Source organism: Halyomorpha halys, unplaced genomic scaffold (assembly GCF_000696795.3).
Source record: "Halyomorpha halys isolate HHAL.00 unplaced genomic scaffold, Hhal_1.1 Scaffold2786.1, whole genome shotgun sequence".
NCBI classification, from domain to species: domain Eukaryota; kingdom Metazoa; phylum Arthropoda; class Insecta; order Hemiptera; family Pentatomidae; genus Halyomorpha; species Halyomorpha halys.
The window spans coordinates 12,680-33,679 of record NW_027109239.1 but is presented as its reverse complement, the minus strand read 5'-3'; the positions used below and the strand labels follow the sequence as shown (position 1 = coordinate 33,679).

Here is a 21,000-nt window from a genome sequence, read left to right as displayed (position 1 = left end):
GTCAAAAAATAGAAGAAGGAAAAAGATCTAACTCGCTTGAACTGCTGTAAAATACTCATCTATTTGCGGAGCCTGTCCGTCTATATATATACAATCGGTCAGCTGTTCTCGATCAGCTGATATGGACCTGTCAGCTGACAGTCCGTAACTTATATATATATATATATATATATAACTTATGATTAGACTGGTAATGTAATTTAAAAATAAAAGGGATTCGGGCAGAGTAACGATACACAGCTACTGAATGACTAACTTTCTTATCAGACTTTTCTGGTATATATAAGGACAGGTTGTTGATAAACTTGAAGGTACTAAATCCTACTAGTACAAGGTTTCTATTATTATTTACAGGCTATATTTACAGCTAACTCCAGTTCCTCCAGTTCCTTCGTATGGAGGAACTAAAATAAACACAAGGTAACTGACTAATATACTGTTTGCACATAGAAAAAAAAATACCACATGCACTTACTGTACAGAAAAGAAAACAAAAGGAAACATTACAACTTAGCCTAGAACTTAACCTATATATACAATCGAGGTATTACAAACAAAATTTTTCTAGCTGTGAGACGGTCCAGGATGGGCACTGCCGTCCGGCTCGCTCTGAGGCATTATGTGAGGCACTGGAAGTTCCTCAATGTGTACAGTGCGTGAGCGAAATGGGTAGTTTACGTCTCTGATCGTGTATAAATTATTGTCTCGGATCGTAACGACTTTGTATGGACCTTCGTACCGCGCGGCTGCTTTAGTGCGAGCTGTTCGTAGTTTCCTGTAAACTACGGTTCCCAATGTCAGAGGTCCCTTTTTATAAACTATGGGTCTGATATTCGCTTTACCCACCCTGATTTGCTTATCTCGTATTAATTTTTCCCTCACTTTCGCCCATGTTTCCCGGCGCTCTAACCTTGCCTGCGATATTCCGGTTCGCAGGTCGTTATTGTTGATCGTAATGAGGTCCCCTCTGTCCCGACGGCGGTGTCAGAAAACGATTTCGTCTGGTGTTAGTCCTGGCGCTGTATGAATCATATTATTATTATAGTATTATGAATTATAGTATTATTATATTATTGTAGGCTATGTTCGCGCGCGGCATAGCCTCAAATGGGTCAAGATTGCGTCCTAACTTGAGAAGTCGTAGATGTTCCCCGAGTGTATTATGTAGGCCTTCCACGGCCCCCCTACCCTTGATGTGATGGGGCGAGTTCAGGTGCCATTTGATGTCCAATGTTCTACTCTCATCGCGAATTATGTTTTTATCGAACTCTCTCCCGCAATCGGAAACGATTTCGTCTGGAACACCGTAGAACGCACACCATTGTAAAATACCTTCCCAAACTGCCCGAGGAGTTTTGGCCTCAATCGGGTATGCCATTGCAATTTTACTAAATGGATCGATCGCCGTTAACCACGACTGCCCTTCGTTAGAATATACATCGACCTGTATCGATCTTAGCGGTTCTATTGCGGTCGGAGTAACTACCTGTTCTGTCGCTCGTATTTTGCTCGTTGACAGACCTAGCATCGTGCTATGCAATCCCGTACAGTGTTTCCCATATTTTTCCAAAAATATAACCGTTTAATCGCGCGAAGAGTTTCCTCGATCCATCGATGATTAGTTTTGCCCGAATGGTGCTCGGTGACGATTCTCAGTTGTGCTGCTGGTTCCGTGATCGTTTCCACCTGTTTAAGACACCTAGTCAGGGAATACCCCACTCCTATCCTCTCTTGTCGCCACAACCGTTTCAATTTCTCTGTCATCGGCCTGTTTCCGGCATAAACGTAGAAGTTACGTCCCGGGTAGGTGAATTCCGTGAATATGTTTTCTAAAGTGTTTTCGTCTATTGATGCGGGTGTGCGACCAATACTGTCGAGAGACCTTCGCAAGTACTCGATTTCGATTCCGGGGTCCTGTTTTGATCTTATAACGATTTGGTGTCGTTTGCTATTAATAATATCGTCTATCTCTGGGAGTTCTTGTGGTCTGTCCGTTGGTGTTGTGTTTCCCTCTGGTTCGCTTTGTACTAACGGGATTTCCGGTCCGATTTCCACCCATTCGCGGAGATATCGTAGCGCAAACGGTTCCGCGGAGGTTTCTCCATCTTCGATCGCATTCACCACCAAATCTCGAGACAACCAATCCACGACCGCGTTCTCAACACCCTTCTTGTGAATTGTTTTGAAGTCGTAGACCGCCAACCGTTCTTTCCACCGTGATACCCACACGGACGATTCTTTGTGCGTCGCTAGATGTACTAAGGGTTTGTGATCCGTCAGCAACTTGAACCGCCGTCGATATACGTACGGTCTATAGTACTCCACCGCCCATACCACCGCTAAAAGTTCTCGTTCGATTGCACTATAGCGCTGTTCAGCATCGTTTAATTTCCGTTCTGCATATGCTATCGGTTTATCGCCGGCTTTGAAATTTGGGAAAGAACGGCTCCGATAGCGACCTCGCTAGCGTCTGTAGTAGTCTTGGACGTTCTGTTGAAGTCGGGAAACGCTAACAGTGGACACGAGGTCAAGACCTCCCGGCACTTCCTAATGGTAGTTAGTTGGTCCGGTCCTAGTTGGAATCGTCGCCCTTTCCTTAGCATATCGGTCAGCGGTTGTGTGAGTTCTGCTATTCCCGGTATGAATTTCCGATAGTAGTTCACCATACCCCAAAACCGTCTGATTCCGCGAGGGTTCTTGGATAATGGGGCTCCCTGGATGGCTTTAACCCGTTCTGGATCCGGTTGTACCCCGTTCTTTGAGACTACGTGCCCCAAAAACCTGATTTCCCGTAGCCCAAATTGGGACTTTTCTCGTGAGAGCTTCAGACCGAACTCGCGTATTATATTGAAAACGCGTTTGAGGTGTTCTACGTGTTCTTCGGGGTTTTTGCCAAATACGATCAGGTCGTCCATATAGATCTGGGAATAGGATTCGCCCAATCCCCGTTGCATTTCGTCCATAAGACGTTGGAACGTGTGTGGAGTTCCTTTTAGTCCGAACGGCATGCGGACGAATTCATAGTGTCCCCGTTCCGAAAAGGCCGTTTTTGCTATATCCTCCTTTGCCATCCGTACCTGGTGATACCCACTCTTCAGGTCTAACGTGCTAAAAACGGTCGCCCCCTCCAGGCGATCTAGGATATCCTCGACTCGGGGAAGGGGGTACCGCTCATCTTTAGTCGCCTCGTTTAGTTTCCTATAGTCCACTACAGCCCGATAGCTTTTCCCTATGCCCCCCTGCCCGCATTGCTTATTTTCGACTACCCATAGAGGACTATTAAAAGGTGAGTTACTATGCCTTATAATACCCTGTTTGAGTAGCTCGTCCAATTGCCCCCCTATAATGTCCCTCATAGCTTGCGAGTAACGCCGATTTTTCACGTAGACCGGAATTTCCGCCTTCAGGTTCATCCTATGTACCGTTTTTCCAGTGGTCGGCAGCGGCTCGCACTCGCAATAAAAAAAGTCTTTGTTCCGACGGACTAAGTTTTCAACTGACTCGGTAACGCAGTCAACAGCCCCGACCTCCATGCGCCCCTTACTCTCCTTCATCGTGATGGCGTACTATACCTTCCCTAGCCTCAACCTCCAGTATTCTCGGCGCACTTTCATCGCAAGTCCTACGCGCTTCAACACGTCACACCCAACGATCAAGTCGTATCCCGGCATCAACTCAGTAATGATGTGAATCACGCTTTGGGACTCGTATCCGGTATGTTCCTTAAGATCGAGAACCGTCTCCCCCAGCGTTCGACATTTACCATTAACCATCGATATCGAGCACCCGCATTTCTTCCGTCCCACCCAAAGTCCTAGTTTTTCTGCCGCTCTCCTACTAATTACAGAGTTCGTGCTCTCTGTATCAACGAAAAAACTGATAGAAGTCTCTCCCAACCTCGCCACGGGCAACCTTGTCCCTTGTCCCGTACTCGTGCTGTTAATAGTTATTACTCCCCCCGGTTGATTACCTACTACCGCGTCCTCAATCTGAGCGCGCGCGTCCCCCCAACAGCTCCGCTCCCGATGGCCCTTCCCTTCAAGGATTGTCCCCGCTTACCTCATGCCTCATTGCTGTCGGACAACTGTGCCCAGACCGGATGCTCTCGTCTCCAGAAGATTCGTCGCTGGTATAGTGCCTTCAACTTCTCTCTCCGGTTCGTCTTTCGCTCCAGTCCTGGTAATTGACCTCCATCGGCTCTGGCTGTGGTTCCCTCCTGGTTGGTCGGCGATTGCGCCTCGGGAACTCTCTTGCGACGTGTCCTTGCCTGCCGCACTCATAGCACCTCGTGAGTTTACATTGCGCCAGCGCAACAGCGAATCTCCATTTTCCGCCTCCGGTCGTCTGGTCCCTTGCTCGGTCTTTTTTCAAAATTCCCGTTACGGTTAATCCACCTGGTCGGGCTACGTTGGCGTCTCCTTGGTGATCTGACTTCTGTCCAATCCGTTTCCTGTTTCCCGAAGCGAGCTTCATTCAGCTCTCTTGCGTCCACCAGCTCGAGGGCACATTCCATGAACCCACGGTCCCTGGGTAACGAACCTGGTCGGTCTAGATAATGGTTGAGCTGTACCTTCAGAATTCCCATCAGAAAATCCATTTTCTGAGCACCCTCTGTTGGACCGCATGTCTCCACCATCTTCTCCGTCAACCTATTATGTAAGAGAAGGAGCTTCTTAGCGAACTCACCTTCTGATTGGCCAGGGGTTCTACGTTCTTTAAATAGATAGAACACATCTTCTTCCGGGGTCCACCTGCCTCCACCATACAACTTCTTGAGTCGCGTCTTTAGCGTTTCCCAGGGAAGGGTCGAGTCGTCTTTTATGGCGTTTAGGACGCGCCAAGAAGTACGACCCACCAGCGAGGCCTCCAGCAATTAAAATTCTGTTGAATCGCGGCCATGTTGAGCAGATTCAAATATTCTAAAATCTTTATTTAACTTTCCATCATAATTGTAGTTACAGTAAATTTAAGAAAAAATTTAAGTCAGGAATAAGTGTTAAAGAATAATATTCAGAAAGGAAATCATATACAAAAACCCAAAACTGTTGTGCTACAATCGATGTTTGCATGGAACATCCAGATAGGACATTTAGGTTTTAAGGCACTTCAGGCTTAGGTGGGAGAGGTATATCATTTCCTGGATGCAAGAGAGCCTGAACATCATTGGTCTCTCTCAGTGATAGACACCTTGAAAAAGATGACATTCAAGAAGAATAAGATACTCTTTTGGTTGGATCGCCAGTGGATGAAGTGTGTTGAAAAGAGTGAGAGAACCAATGCTTTTTTTAGTCTGGTTTTGTTTCCTGAAAGAGTTTTTAAGAGCCAGTGCTAGTTTGTTGAGAAAGAAGACAAAGAAACTTCAATCATCAAAAGAATATCGTTTAAATTGGTTAGTCTAGCTCAGCATATAATTAAGTATAATTGTAAAAGTGTTATTAAAGGTAAGAGTTCTGATTGCCTAGGAACCCGTCCTAAGATTAAGAGTCTAAAATGTTTTAAAATTTAAATAAAATTCTACTATCTATTTTACATTAAAGCTTTCCATTTGAACCCAAGCTATACTTAAGATATAAGATTAAGTAAAAACTATCAATTTTCCTTTTTTAAAAAAAAAAAAAGTGTACATAAAACCTACCTTGATACAATGGCTCTAAAAGCATTTACTGATTTCAGAACTTGTGAGAGCAGTTAACCCATACACCCGTGTTCTACCAGAGGAATTGCAACAACATTGTCTTAATGATGTATCAGAAGTATTAAAGCAGCAAAGGCATGTCTTCCAAAACCCAGATACTGGAGCGGTGATGATGGAATACAATGTTATAGTTGCCATGGCAAAAAAAACTTGATGGAAATAATTTGTAATAAAAATTTTGTTATGTTTTTTTGTTATTGAAATAAAAGCATTTAAAAGATTTAGAAATTCCATTATTAGCCCTTCTACAAGTTGATATTTCCATTCCTCTTAGATGCCCTAAAATCAGTCTTCTATAAGTTTTTAATTATATCTGCAATTTTTAAAAATAATTAGATGCACTGATGTTTTTTTTCTTATACATTTCATATTAACAAATATTAAACTAAATAATTTTAATAAATAGCCTGTATAAAATAATCATTCAAATATTAAGAAAATATTTTATTCTGTAAAATAAACTAAATACACCTTTCCTTCTAATATTCTGTGGTTAACATATAATTATGTAAAAATGACAGGCTGAATGATTAGGCCAGAGAGAATGGAAAAGGTAACTTCTCTGGTTTTGATTAATAAGTCATGAAACAGCCGTTTGTTTTATTATATAGGAGCTTTATTATTTAACATGAAATAGATGTGATTCTTTGAACATTGACATAGAAATTGATTCGTTGTTCAATTGTAATCACCAAGTTATAATAATATTATCCAGATAGTTATAGCCAGTTGATAACTGAGGTTTCATGATTTCATAATCAAAACAAAATTGAGAAAACAATATAAGCACTTTCATTTGAACTTATACTAGTCAAATGAATAACAATTGATAATAAATCCTGTTGTCTCATGAAAATGATTCTTGGTGTTTGCACTCTCTTTGTAAAATCTCTCAGTCACTATCTGCAGACAGGATAAGAACCCACAGTGTTTCACAAGAGCAAAAGTGCACTGATACTGAGTCACAATAACACTGATATGATATGCCAGGGGTATCAACCCCTATTCTAGGGCTCACTCTCTCTTAGACATACCACAACTCCTCTTGAATGTCCTCTCTTGAATGTCCTCCAAAACACAGACCAACACTTACTGATTCCTTGTCACATACTGGACAACAAAATTAATTGATAATAATTTTACCATTTAAATTTTCTTGATTTTCGGAATGTTAAAAAGTATATATTTTTATTCAAGATGATATATTTAAGTAAGGTGATAAATATGAGTAAAAACATATTTTTGGGACAAATAATTTAAATGTTTACTGAATATTGTTCCCCATTGGGAACCCCGTTTCCACAAGTTTAACTAATAATAACTGTACTATTGTTTAATCAATTGCTTAGTAAATTTAATTATAATCAAATAAAATATATAATTTAGTGCAAATATTTTTACCAGTTTTCCATTGTCACCTAAATTGATTCCTCCTTAGATTTTTAAAAAACTCATAATATAAGCTTTTTTTAATATTATCAAAATTGTATTCTCAAGGATATAAAAATAAATTAATTAAATAGTTAAATACGTTAATTGTCATCAAATTATAATGTTCCCAGTTGGGAACTATATTCTATTAAAAATTTTAACTCTGCGGAATTCAACAAAGCAGTAGGCGATTTTTTGCATGTCCTTAAAAATCTTAAGACCAAACTGGTGGGCCCTCAGCACCCTGCCATTAAATTCTATAAAATGAGGAAAAAAATAAAACTGAAATGGCCGACAAGGGTGCGGGGAAAGTATCAAATCTGCAGAGAGCTAATAAGGCAAACTGGCAGGAGCAGTACCACTATGAGTTAGCTCAATACAATTATTACAACAGAAGCAAAAAAGTGATACAGAACATAATGAATCCTGACGGTCCCAAGCAATACCTATTAAAGATAGCGGACATTGAGAAAGGTTTTCGAAGCCTCTTTGAAAAAGAGAATGGAGATTGAGAAATGTGCCTGATATGAAATTTGATGTCCATTGATATTCAGGTGGTGAATAAGGCTATAAATTTTACATCATTGCACTCATCACCATGGCTGGATGGTGTGCACAATAAAATACTTCGATGTAACACAGATCATTAAGTATGTTGCAGAGATTATGGTGAGGTGGAAGGTGGGGTATGTACCAGAGCATCTACACCAAGGGTGTACAATATTGGTCTACAAGGGAAAAGGAGACCCAAAAATTATTTCCTCCTGGAGGCCAATAACGATATACTTGATTGTGCAATGAATCAATGAAAAGGTACTGGATTCTGAATTGAGAAAGCAGATCACCTTCAGCAAAAATCAAAGGGGCTTTATCAAAGGTCTGTTGGGAACACATGTAAGTGCCAGAATCATCAACGCAATCATAAAAGATGTTAAAAATAGGAAAAAAGATTGCGTGGTGGTTTTTCTAAACATTGTTAGTGCTTTTGACAACGTTATTCATAGATACATAGTGGGCTCACAGGAAGCAAGGGGCATGTCATCTGACCTCACAAATGTGATCACGGCTCTCCTAACCACAAATAAAATCAAGATTATTACAGGAACCCACACAACTAGCCAGATCAGTGTCTTGCAAGTAGTGCCTCAGGGCGGGCCCTTGTCGCCTTTGCTAATCAACCTAGCCATAGATCATTTGTACCGTGAGCTATGTGATCAAGAGTTTTCTAATAAATTTGGATATGACCTAGGGGCAGGCCAGGTACAAGCTTCAGGGTTTCCGGTATCCGCGGCAAAGGGGGGCATCAGAAAATGAGATCCCCAACCCTGACTTTATACAAATTCAAAAAAGAACTGAAAAATTCAGATTATGTGAATCCGACACTATGTAAATTCCGAAATATTTTGAAAAGGATGTACTTATCTTTGTACTTACTTTTTCTCTTTAAATTAAATGTTATCTATTTAAGGAAATAGGTATTAAAGTAAAGCTCATAGACACTCTAATTTCTATCCATTTTTTTGCTTCCTCTCTGCTGAAGGAAAGTAATTTTTGTATTCACTCAGAAAATAAGAAAAACTTTGTTTGCCCGGAATCCAAAAAATTTTAATCACATTTTACATTTTAGATATCAAGGAAAAAATCTAGTTTTTAGATAGAAAAAACTACTAAAACTAAACTCTGTCTGTAGTCAATCAAAATTTGACTACAGACAGATATATCTGTAGTCAATTTTTTTTAGGAATAATTGATAGAACTGTTAATCTGATTTTTATGAAATTTTCATATTTTGGGTGAGTTAGTATTTATTTGGCTCCATCTCTCTATCTTTGCTTACACCTACGCAAACTTATTTTCTTGTTGTACCAATATTTCAAAAACAGCTCGTCTCAGTTGGTCCAAATTTGGAGGGATTTGTTTGAAATGGATTACTTTTAATTTTATCAAATTCCATCCACTACTTTCTCATCAACATGCACCAATGTATTTTCATATCATGGATGTTTCAAGCTTCTTTTGGATTTTGCTCTTAAACCAATGATTAAATTTATTGATAAATAAAAATAATAAATTTATTACTAAACCTTGAAATATAAATAATTTTATTCCTACTAGTTGAACATGGGGGTGGTGGTCACAAATAAAATGTTTTTACTGTTCTTAATGTTTTATTAGTTATGGTTAAATAAGATGTTATGGACAAATTAAACCTAAAAAAAAAAGTAGGAAAAATATAAATTTGAATGAATTGTGGGATACTGAAGTCTGTGGCAGCCCTGAAGTTCTAAACCTAGTCTTAGTCACCTCTTCCCATTTAACTCTCTACAGGCCATTTAGACACTACAACTTTAATTTTTTTTTTTTTTTTTACATTAGTGGCAAAGCTAGGCAACGATGCCTTCAGGCAGACTTCCTTTTGCTGTGAAATTTAGGGAGGTTTTTATGAAGAAAGACAAATAGTTTATGTTTTCACAAATAGATGCCACAATGGACTGCCCCACTGGAGTTAGTTATTATAAGTTTTTACTTTTTTGATTATGAATTTTGTGAACTATATTTTTCCTGATTTATTTTTATATTTAAAGTAAAGACATTATGATATAATAATGTTTATTATTACCATTAATCTTTACAAATCTGAAAATTTGGAAAAACTCATGTTTTTTCCTGAAAAACTGAAGGTATCCATACCAATAACTTGAACTTTTTGCTAATCAACCTAGCCATAGATCATTTGTACCGTGAGCTATGTGATCAAGAGTTTTCTAATAAATTTGGATATGACCTAAAAAGTGACCAAGAGATTATGGTTCCCATAGGATTTGAGGGCGATCAGGCTGAACAGTGTGCAACAGGGGTTCTGCAGAAAGAATTATAAATAGTGTCCAGAAGCAGCTTGGGGAGATTGTTTTGGCACTAAATCCAAAGAAAAGTGTAGGGATCATAATGGACAAGGGAGAGTTGCGGTCAACAAAGCACTCCCTTGAGAATACAGAGGTCTTCCAAACAGTAAAAGCCTACGACACCATCAAATATCTGGGATGTACATTCTTGAGACAATTAGTATTTGGAAAAGAGGTGGTGATGAAGTTAACTAATAATCTTGATAAATTAGTGACCTCATACTTGTTCAAACCAGAACAAAAGATTAACGTTGTCAACCAATACTTGTTCCCGGGTCTTACTTACCCTCTCCAGACTGCGGGAATATTGGAGAGTATACCAATATCCACAGGAGTATCAAGGCCATCATCGGGCTTCCTGCAAACACCTCATGCGTGAGCAATGCTATACGATCAGGGCTACCAAAGTGTGAAAGCTCTATGGCAGTCATTGCATGAGAATGGTTTGTGTGAAGCAGGTACTCTCGGGGTAAGAATGGGTGAATGCCCTAAAACTAAATATCAACTATTTGTTTAACGGATCGAACGTGGGTAGCGGGTCACTGGAGAGGATCTGATACAGTGAATTAGGGAGAGTAAATTTGTCAATTAATTGAAATAAAATTGTGTAATGGAATGAAATAGTTAAATGGAAAAAAAATTAAAATATTTGTATTTAGTGTGTAGACTAGCATTGATTGTAAAAAAATACTGAGGGGGAAAAAAATTTTTTTTTGCATCATGTAAATATATGAATTGTATATACATGTTCTTGTATACACAGAGTACCTATGCTATAGCGGAGGACAGAAAAATATAATTATTGGAAAGAAATATTTACACATATAAGTGTAAAAAGTTTTTTCAATGATTATGTTTATATACTTAATACAAGATCATTTTTTAAAAAGATATTGTGCATATATAAACTGAGTTGGAATAAATGAATATTAGGGCAAAGGGATCTTTATTAATTTTGTTTTGTTGGGAAACCTACCATCTATGGTTAATCTAATATTTAAGAAATATCTTCATTTATGCACATACCCAACTTAGCTTAGTAGCTAACCAAAAAAATTAGAGTTTTCTATATTTTGTTTTTAGTTTCAGTATCATTTCTCAGTTTGAAAAAGAACAGTTAAGTGCTTTTAGCTTTACAATATTATTCCCTTAATTTTTTTTTTTTACATGTATCCATTTTTATTTCTTTCAATTTTTTTTTCCAAAAACCCTAAAGCTGTTTCTCTGTCAAATATTTAAATAATTAAGATAAAATGGAAAAATTGGTCAGCTATTCTGTTGACAAACTTAATATCAACATTCAAAAAGAAAATCATCAGTTTACAGGTGATGAATGATCAGCTGATGCAGAGAGACTGGATCCAGTCATTCCAAATAATGTATGAGATAAGGTATTTCTTAGTTCAAGCAATGAAATTGGTTTATCACATATGGGTGTCAATAATTTTTTTGATGTAGAAGAAACTACCAATTTTTTGCATTTTTGTGACAAAAAAAGTAAACCAAGCAAACCTCCCTCCCCCCCCAAAAAAAGAAAATTGTCAAAGAAAAATGGGTTGTATTAATTAGTTTCTTTAAATTTTATTTGTAATTTCGTTGTGTTTTTGAAATAAAAATAATTTTTCCCAGACCTGAAAGTCTTTACCTAAATAATAGGAAAAGATAAATACTATTTCAATTAGAACTTGCTGTGGTTTGTAAACAGTTAATATTACAGGTATACTTTTAGGAGAAGTTATATTATTTTTACATTACATAAAGTAAATTCACACAAATAACAAAATTTGATGAAACTAAATAAAGTTAAAGTCACGAATTGTATTTACTGCTAAGACCTAGGGTGAGTAGAAAGAAGCGATATTACTTTTACATTACATAAAATGAAATTCTGTTTTGCTATTCTAAGGAGATGCTTAAGCAAATAATTCAAGTTACTGTTAATAATTTACCTGTTTTAAAAGTTTTAGTTAGTTACTAACCATAACTGGAGAGAATTTTAGCTTGTGAAATTCCAAAGGATACTTAATTAAGTTATTTAGGTTTTACTCACAACATTTTAAATTTTATGATATAAATTGCTATCGTTTAACTGACTTAACTATAATTTAGAAATTATTAAATAATTAAGTGCGCAATTGCGCTAAATTATGTCTCCATAAAACATATATGTTTTAAAAAAAAGGAGAAAAAATATACTTAATTTGGACAACCTAATAAACAAATTGTATGTAATAACTCAACTAAAGTTAATGGCAGGTTATTTACATACTTACTTTATTTTATTTTGATAACTCTTTTTTTTGTAAATTTTTAACCTAAATAAATTTATTTCAACATACCAAAACAAATTTTATAAGACTATGTAAAATTTAATTTTAATGGGATAAACAAACAAGTGAATTATAGACATAAATATTTAGTAAAATATTTTTAAACTAATTTCTGTTGCTTTATTTATATTTTCTCTCCATTTGTTTGTTTATTGATAAATTAGAGAATCTTTATCACTAAATCTTTATTCAAGTTGAATACAATCCTGAAACCATTTTTACAAAATTGTTATTTTAAAATGAAAAAATAAGTGATTTTAAAATAATCCAACTCATATGTTAGTCAAAAGCACTAAAAAAAAAAAAATTATCATTTTACTTTAAACCATCCTAATTACTGATAGGTATTTTAAATAAATTGTTGAGGAAACTGGAAGTGATTTCAGCATCTTTACTTGATGCCTATTATGAGCTAAAGTTATTTTCAGACATTAAGACAGAAAAATAAAGAGAGGAATAATAATAGGAATTTACTGAGTATTACATTTTCCCTTATTTTTTTATTAATTCTTACATTGAAAAACACTAAAATTCAAATTTTCATAGCAACAGAAAAACAAAAAGTTTTGCTTTTTTTGGTCTTAAGTATTATTTTTTTTAAATATTAAAAATAGTAATAACATCAACATGACCCCACTTATGCTAGTAACACCAACATGAGAGAGAGAGAGAAACTAATGTTGAGAGAGAATAAACTACAGAATTGTAGGCAACAAATAAACACTGTTAATACCTTTTGAATCTTCATCCAATAAGCTAGTGTGGGCAGGAATTTTATAACTGTTTAGTTAATTCTATGTAGTAGTTTCCAATCCATTTGGCTCATGTATGTTTTTATAAGTTCAATTTGGTTGTAATATATTTCTATGGAATCTACATAATCTTATTATAAAACTTTACCAGAAGACTAGAAGGATTCTAACAGCATTATTTACATATTTCTTTACTTTTTTTATAACGATAGCTTCTAAATCCCCAACTTCACATAATTTTCAATGTATTTTCTTTATTTATTATTTTATTTATGTACAAGACGTTAAATTCACTTAAATTATAATTATTTACCATGAAAATTATAATTTCAATATAACTTATTAATACTTATTATAATTTATTAATAGTTGCATGTATAAAACTCATATATGATTCCTTCTCCCACTCTAGTACATAAATAATTAATATTATCTTCACTCAATTAAGTATGCATTACCAAGCATAAGTGAACCTAGTCGAGCCTATAGCTTGTTTGAATTTAGGATGTCATTTGGGAAACAATAATTATTACTCTCAATTAAAATTATTTATTTACTTTTCAGTCATACTAAAGATGGCTGAAATGGTGGAAGTTCCTACTAATCCAAATTATATCCAAAACGCACTTGTAATGGAAATATTACAAAAACATATGGAAAACTTTGATTGGCATGGAGAGCAAGTTGTCCTAGATGCTGATTGTGGCACTGGTGAAATTACTCAGACTATTCTTTTTCCCCTATTACCAAAAGATGCGACTCTAGTAAATATTCTTCTTATATATTTTTAAAATAATCATCAGGATATAAAGATTTAAAAACAAAACAAAAAACATTGCTATCTAGAATAGGGTTAAACAACTAGAAGACATGTTTTTCAAACATCAGGACAGAAAAAATAGGATCACATAAATATGCACAAAATATTGTACATCTCAAATCTATATTTAAAAAAAAAAAAAATCACGATTCCAATACTTACTCTTACTCTATATTTCATGGATAGGTATGTGAAAATAAAAAGACTCATCAACTAGAGACAAGAAATCATTTCCAAATTTGAATAAATACTTTGTGTTATTAAAGAGTTAATGATTTACGATTATGTAGTCTATAGTACAATATTATAATTAAAAAATAATTGTTATTATTCTTAAATATTTTTTTTTCCAGATTGGTTTTGAAAAGTCTCGTGAATTGTTTGATTATTGCAATAAGTACAAGACAGAGCAAAGATTGTCTTTTAAAAATGTGGATGTTCGGCATATAGATCTGTTTTTAAGTTGGGAATGTAATTATTTTACTAAAATATTTTCTTTTAATTCTTCTCTATGGATGCAGAGTCTCAGGTATTTTAAACTCCTTTTAGTCGTATAACTTTCTGTTGTAAAAATTTGATACAATAATAATGTTTTTAATAGTTAGTAGGACAAGTAGAGGCAAAAAATATATTATAATATGATATATCAAAAATATTCAGGTCTTTGAAAGCCACAGATTATTAAAAATCTTCTTTTTACCATCAACTGTATAGTATGTGCATGGGTTATAAATGTCACCCAAAAGTTCTAGTGGCTTCCTTCAATAACCTAATCTAGGACTGAATGGCTCACTTCCATTTTTGTAGAATAGTTTAGTTTAAAATGTAAATTTCTGAACCTACTCATTTGTTTATTTTTTTTTTAATAAATAAGATACATATTTTCCCAACAGTGGGACATTTGATAGACAATTAATAAACAGTTATGTACTAAAAAAAATTAATAAATAAGATAATACTAATTTTAAAAGAGTACATAAGAATAAAAATAAATAAATAAAAACATTTAATTCAAGACAGTACACAAGAACAACACAAACGGAAGAGATGATTTTAGATACAGTTAGAAGTATATCATTAAGTGACTATAAGATATTATGCAAAATCATCATGAACACTACAATCATTTATATTTTTATGTCATGCTATGTTGTACAATAACACTCAAGTTATTTAAAATGCTTTTCCTTCATCAAGATAAGTCTTGTCACATTAACAATCGACTAATGAAAATGGAATTTGAAGATTATACTTTAAAAAAAATTAACTCTATTATATAATTAAAAAAAATTATCCTTTTTATACTATTTGTTTAATCAATTAAATATGTATAAAATCTTCTGTATCATTTATTTATTAATTATTTTATTTTGAATACTGTTTTGATGTCAATTTTTGTTTTTTGGTTTTATAAATGTGTGTGTTTTTTTTACGAAGGTAGGTGGAAATCTTCAAAAGACACGAATAGGATTTTTATCCACTAAAACCAATCTCCCTATGCTTTCCTGATCCACTAAAACCAATACCTGCTTCTCACCCACCACAGAGACTGCCGTTAGGCATTACATCATGGGGACCTGTGCGTCCACCTTCCACTGAATGCCATATTCCAGCGACATTGCCATTTTCTCATAGTCTCTTTTCTTAATACACCTATGATACACTGACACCATCAATCTTCTGTAGGCCTCAATACCCAACGCATCCTTCCATATCACAGCTGCATAAAGCAGAATGGACGGAACTACACTGGATATCAACAGCCTATGACTGTTCCTAGGTCCGCCTATGTTGAGCATTAAACAGTGTTCTGGTGACTCTAGCCGCTTTATCACTCACCCACTGAATATGTTCTCTGAACCGGAGTCTATCATCGATCGATATTGGACTAGATCTCTTGCCTACCTGCTCTCAAGGTTATAGTTACCTTCATTTTCCTGCTACTGATGAGAAGGGCCTCTGTCTTACTGTCTCCTGGTTGTATGTAGCCCTATAGATTCTAGCCAATCTAGAACTGAAGCGACACAATGGTTGGCCTTTAGAATGAGCTCTTCTTTATACTTTGCTTCTTCAAAAGACACGGATAGGCTCCTACCTATCTGTGTGGGATTTTTACCCACTAAAAATACTGCCCTACACCTTTTCATTCCTCTCCATGGGACTGCCACTAGGCATTACTTCATGGAGGGAATGGCTGAGTGCTGCCTCGCTTTCTTCCCATGGTTTTTATGTCTCCATGCTAGTCACGTCTTCTAGCCCTCTCTTCCTCTTTCAACCTCTTGAGGACGACTGTGATGAGTCTCTTCACCGTGTATCAGTGCTGGTCTGAGAGTAGCATATAGCTCACCACATTTTCTGGTGTGATGCTTCCTCCACACACTCTCACATTCAGTTCTGCTGCAAAGCGAATGCAAGTGAAAAACACGTGCTCTGTGGTTTCCTTGACAGTCAGACATCCAGTGCATTCTGCGGTGTTGTCCAGTTTGAATCGATACTGGTAGGCCCTATAGCATCTATGTATGGTCAACAATTGGGTTACGTAAAAATCCACCTCACCATGCTGACAGCCATACCACGTGCCCACAACGGGTATTAACCTGCGAGTCCACCTTCCGGAATCCGCAGCCTCCCAACGCAGCTGCCACTGGTCGATGGTTATTTTTCGCTCTTCCTCTCTGGAAACGTGTAAGCGTCGTGCATAGTGCCTGCTTCTTTCGTCAACAAGGAGTTCCACAGGTGGCATTTGGGCTATCACGCACACCGTTTCGTAGGAAACAGATCGAAAAGCACTAACCGTCCTTAAAAAACCTCTGCGATAAACTAAAACCATCCGTCTCCTGTATGATATGGTAACCATCGCTTCTTTCCAAATCAGGGCTGCATACAACATAAGGCAGGGGACAACATTAGCAAGGAGCCTTCGGCTACTTTCTCTGGGACCTCCAACGTTTGGCATAAACCGAGACAAAAAGGATGCTACTTTAGCAGATTTGGCACTCATATACTCCATGTGAACATTAAAGCGGAGAGGTGCATCGATCATAACTTCTAATTATTTTAAGCAAGACAGGGAACGAATTTCGTGCCTACCAACCGTGACAGTGATGGACTCAGTTTGCTTCCTGCTAGTTACTAGGAGAACCTCGGTCTTGTGATCTGCAAGTTGTAGGCCTACCGAAGACAGCCAACCTAGGACCGTAGCAACAGTCTGGTTTGCGATAAGGGTAACTTCTTCCAAGTGCTTCACTGTCACTAAAACTGCAACGTCATCAGCGAATCCCACAACTGTGTCTCCCTCTAGCATTGTCAATTTGTAGATTGCGTCGTACATGACGTTCCACAGAAAAGGCCCTAATACCGAGCCTTGTGGGACACCTCCAGTCACCTTGTTTCTCCTTTGGCCAATGTCTGAAAAATAAAACAGAACTCTATCTTTGAAGTAGTCTGTGAGAACTCTATGATAGGTTGGCATCACCATAGTCCGTAGGGCATCTATTATACTGGTCCATCTTTCAGTGTTAAAAGCATTCTTAACGTCTAGCGTAATGATTGCTGCATAACACTTAGCACCTCTCTTCCAACTTGCTCCTGCAATTGCTGAGCAGGCCATCTCGACTACCAAACCAACAGCATCTATCATAGATCGCTCATTAAGAAACCCGTATTGAGCCCACGAGAAGCCATTAACTCCCTCCGTGAACTCTCGTAGCCTGAGGGAAAGGATTTTTTTGAATGCCTTACCCATAGTATCCAATAAACAAATTGGACGATAGGTTGACGGGTCTTCCAGTCTTCTCTTACTCTTTGGAATAAGTACGAGGCGCTGTCTCTTCCAAGGTTTCGGAATTGAGCCTTAATGAATACAAGAACTGAAGAGATTGATGGAAAGATCTGGCCTCTTCCTGAGAGCCACCTTCAGAGCCACATTAGGAATTCCGTCCAATCCTGGTGCCATGCCATGTCGTAGGTCCAAGGCAATGTCCTCTATCTTTCCCTGCGTGATTTTTGGAAACTATCGGTCCCCTGTATGATTTGGTAACCATTGCATCTTTCCAAATGGGGGCTGCATATATTATAATCGAGGAGACAACTGTAGCAAGAAGCCTTCTGTGACTTCATCTGCGAATCCCTCAACTTTGGCTCCCTCCTGTATTGTCAATTTGAAGATTGAAGATTAGGCCACTATCTCAACCTTACAATTTGAATGCTTGAAAGTTTCAATGTTACAGTGCATTCTTTGATCAAATCGTTATTATTCTTATATAAATTTGATCAACTTTTCAGATTATTCCTGTTCCATTTCTTAAATCACAATCTGGTAACACATAATATTTTGAAAAGAAAAACTAATTATATTGTCATAAGATCAAAAATTCTTTTATTTATAAGACTGAAAACTTTTTTTTAATGACTACGCCATCTATAAAACATTAAACTTTTTTTTTTAATCATTTATTCAAAACTTCAAAAAAAAAAAAGAAGATTTTTGTTTTGAACAAAAATAGGTCATGGAATCCATAAAAACAAAAATGTATGCATAAAATATAAATGATGAGAAAGTGAAGATAATCAATAAATTTGTAAAGTAGGTATTTTATTTCTTGGCTACTATTCAAGAAAAATCATCCCAGTTTTTTATTCCAGCTCAGTTGGTTAATGTCGGAAATTTTTAAAAACGAATTGAAGATTTATGATCGGCTGTAAAAAAAAAATAAATAGAATCATTGTTATTATATTAAAACCAAAATCAGGCGTGGTGCGGACCTTTAAGAACTTTCACTTTCACCTAGTGATTTGCCAGTGGTTTGTCCAAAATTGAAATTGTGAAGGTAATTAATAGAAGACAATTTAACACAGTGGTAGTAGCATGGAACAGTGCTATAAGTTAATAATCTTATACTTGCATCCTAATGAAGAATCTGAAGACAATATATAAGTATTCTCAAGAGAAGCCATTTGAGACAGAACCCTCTTTTACCCTTTTCACTTTTTTTTACACTGATCAGGAAGAGGATTGCACCAGCAGTGTGCTGTTGCCTCTGATCAAATAAAAACATGAAAGTAATTCTGCTACTTGAGATAAACTTAAACTCAAAGAAATATTTTCTTTTTACTACCATAAAATAATTTTCTTTTTCTTTTATAAAACTACAGAGTTCCCATATAGACATAAAATATGGAATAACCACCCTTACTTTGTGTAGAAATTAAATTCTACCCAAATAGTACTTTCTAAAATTTATTTTTTACCAGCACTTCTCTTTTCTGTATATTTCATATTTATGGCTTGGAGAAACAACAAGTTTTATCTAACATTGTCCGTTAAAGATTAAACATTTATGTACAATAACTTATAGATTTCTTAGTGATACCTTTAACTACTGTTTTTTTATACCACAACAACTTAATGTCCATCCTCATTTCTGAAAATATATTTTCAGTTTTTCAAATTAATTTTTTTTAAATTCAGAATTAGAAAATTGGTTTTTATTGCTCCAAGGCACAATACATGAATAAAAATAAGAACTGGATGTTATAATAACCATGGAAACAGGGGAAAAATATTTATGCATTTTTCTTTACTCTTAATTACCTTCTACAACTTAAGATGTTAGATATTATTTTTTCTAATATCTTTGGCTTTCCAATAGTAAATATAAATAAAACAATAACTCTATGTTACAACTCTTATATTTGGAAATTAGTTTTCAAATTGGAAAATAATTTATCCTTTGGTAAATAAACTAATTTTCTTCATATATTATAATTAGAAGATAAAAAAAAAACTGTATAAAGAACTCAATTATTTATTTTGAAAAGGGAATAATTCAAAATTATTTATTTTTAACTTTTTGACAAAAACGATTCTCTGATGGTACATCTACTTACTTTTGCTTATTCATCATAAACATTTTATCTAAGCAAATATTTATTTCAACATGGGTCTCTTGGCAAGCACCTTTTACAACAAAAAACTTTATAATAGAAGTTTTTCAAAAAAGGTTCCTGTTTCATTAAGTCTCTTCATCAAGTTCATAAGTCAGAAGAACAACTTTATAAAATAAAAGTTATTTTGGAATCCTGATTTTTATAAAAGAAATATTGCTTTACATAATTGTTTTACAAGAATCGGATTGAATGATGTACAGGTACTAATCCATCAATCCACATCACTGTATCTTATCTGCAATCAGTCAGAGTGACAAAGAGTTTCATTAAGTGGAGAAGAGGTCAAATCTCATCAACGCCTGATTAGTTCATAAAATATGCAAATTATATTTTCAATATAGTTATAATACAATATGAATATGCTTAGTCTATATATAACAACAATACATCTGTAACAGTCAGCGAGCACGGAGTACCGCTATATCCCGCCAGGGGCCAGCACTACAAGCGTCTAAGAAGCTGTATAATTGTATATAAGTTTATCATTATAAAAATATGATCTCTTATATAAATGTATATATGTTAATATGTAAAATGTAAAAATGTTAATTATATTATATATATATTATAGCAATAAGATTCTACGGAACTGTCTCAAGTAGAGTTAAAAGAGTGAATTCTCAGTGATAACCGATTACATGAGGCCTTCAATTGTCACCAGGATTGATCCATCAGATCAAGCCTTTTCCGGGTCTAGTCATAGCACTTGTGGCTTACACTCTACTCGAGATAGAGAAGTTTATTGCTAATCTATTCTCTCAAGAGTTGGTTGTTATTATTTTCACCATAGACTATGGCCTATCTCCTCTCCCTTACTCCAGCAATCTTAGTCCGTCGGCTTCATCTCTGCAACTAAGATTGAAACCTACTTCTTAATGGTCTCACTGGTCCGTCCGCTTCATCTCGGCAACCAGTGTAATTTCCCGTCTCTCCCCGGCTCTAGTCCGTCCGCTTCATCTCGGCAACCAGTGTAATTTCCCGTCTCTCCCCGGCTCTAGTCCGTCCGCTTCATCTCGGCAACTAGAGCTGCACCTAGCCTTATCAGCTTACTGGTCCGTCTGCTTCATCTCGGCAACTAGTAAGCTGGCTCCTATCATGACAGTTCTAGTCCGTCCGCTTC

The 21,000-nt window shown here is 35.9% G+C and overlaps 2 protein-coding genes across 2 annotated transcripts in view; both read left to right on the top strand.

The window, feature by feature from the left end:
• LOC106691704 (juvenile hormone acid O-methyltransferase) overlaps window positions 1-5,915 on the top strand; it is a gene marked incomplete at its 5' end in the record, with an annotated part of 28,313 nt that extends 22,398 nt beyond the window's left edge. The window contains 1 exon segment of the mRNA XM_014437558.1: window positions 5,674-5,915. Within this exon segment, the coding sequence (XP_014293044.1) occupies window positions 5,674-5,849 (176 nt within the window).
• Window positions 5,916-13,101: 7,186 nt separating this feature from the next.
• The window catches only part of LOC106691703 (juvenile hormone acid O-methyltransferase), a gene marked incomplete at its 3' end in the record, with an annotated part of 19,656 nt that continues 11,757 nt past the window's right edge, over window positions 13,102-21,000 (top strand). Inside the window, 3 exon segments of the mRNA XM_067047446.1 lie at window positions 13,102-13,185; window positions 13,676-13,875; window positions 14,285-14,460. Coding sequence (XP_066903547.1) covers window positions 13,687-13,875; window positions 14,285-14,460 — 365 coding nt within the window.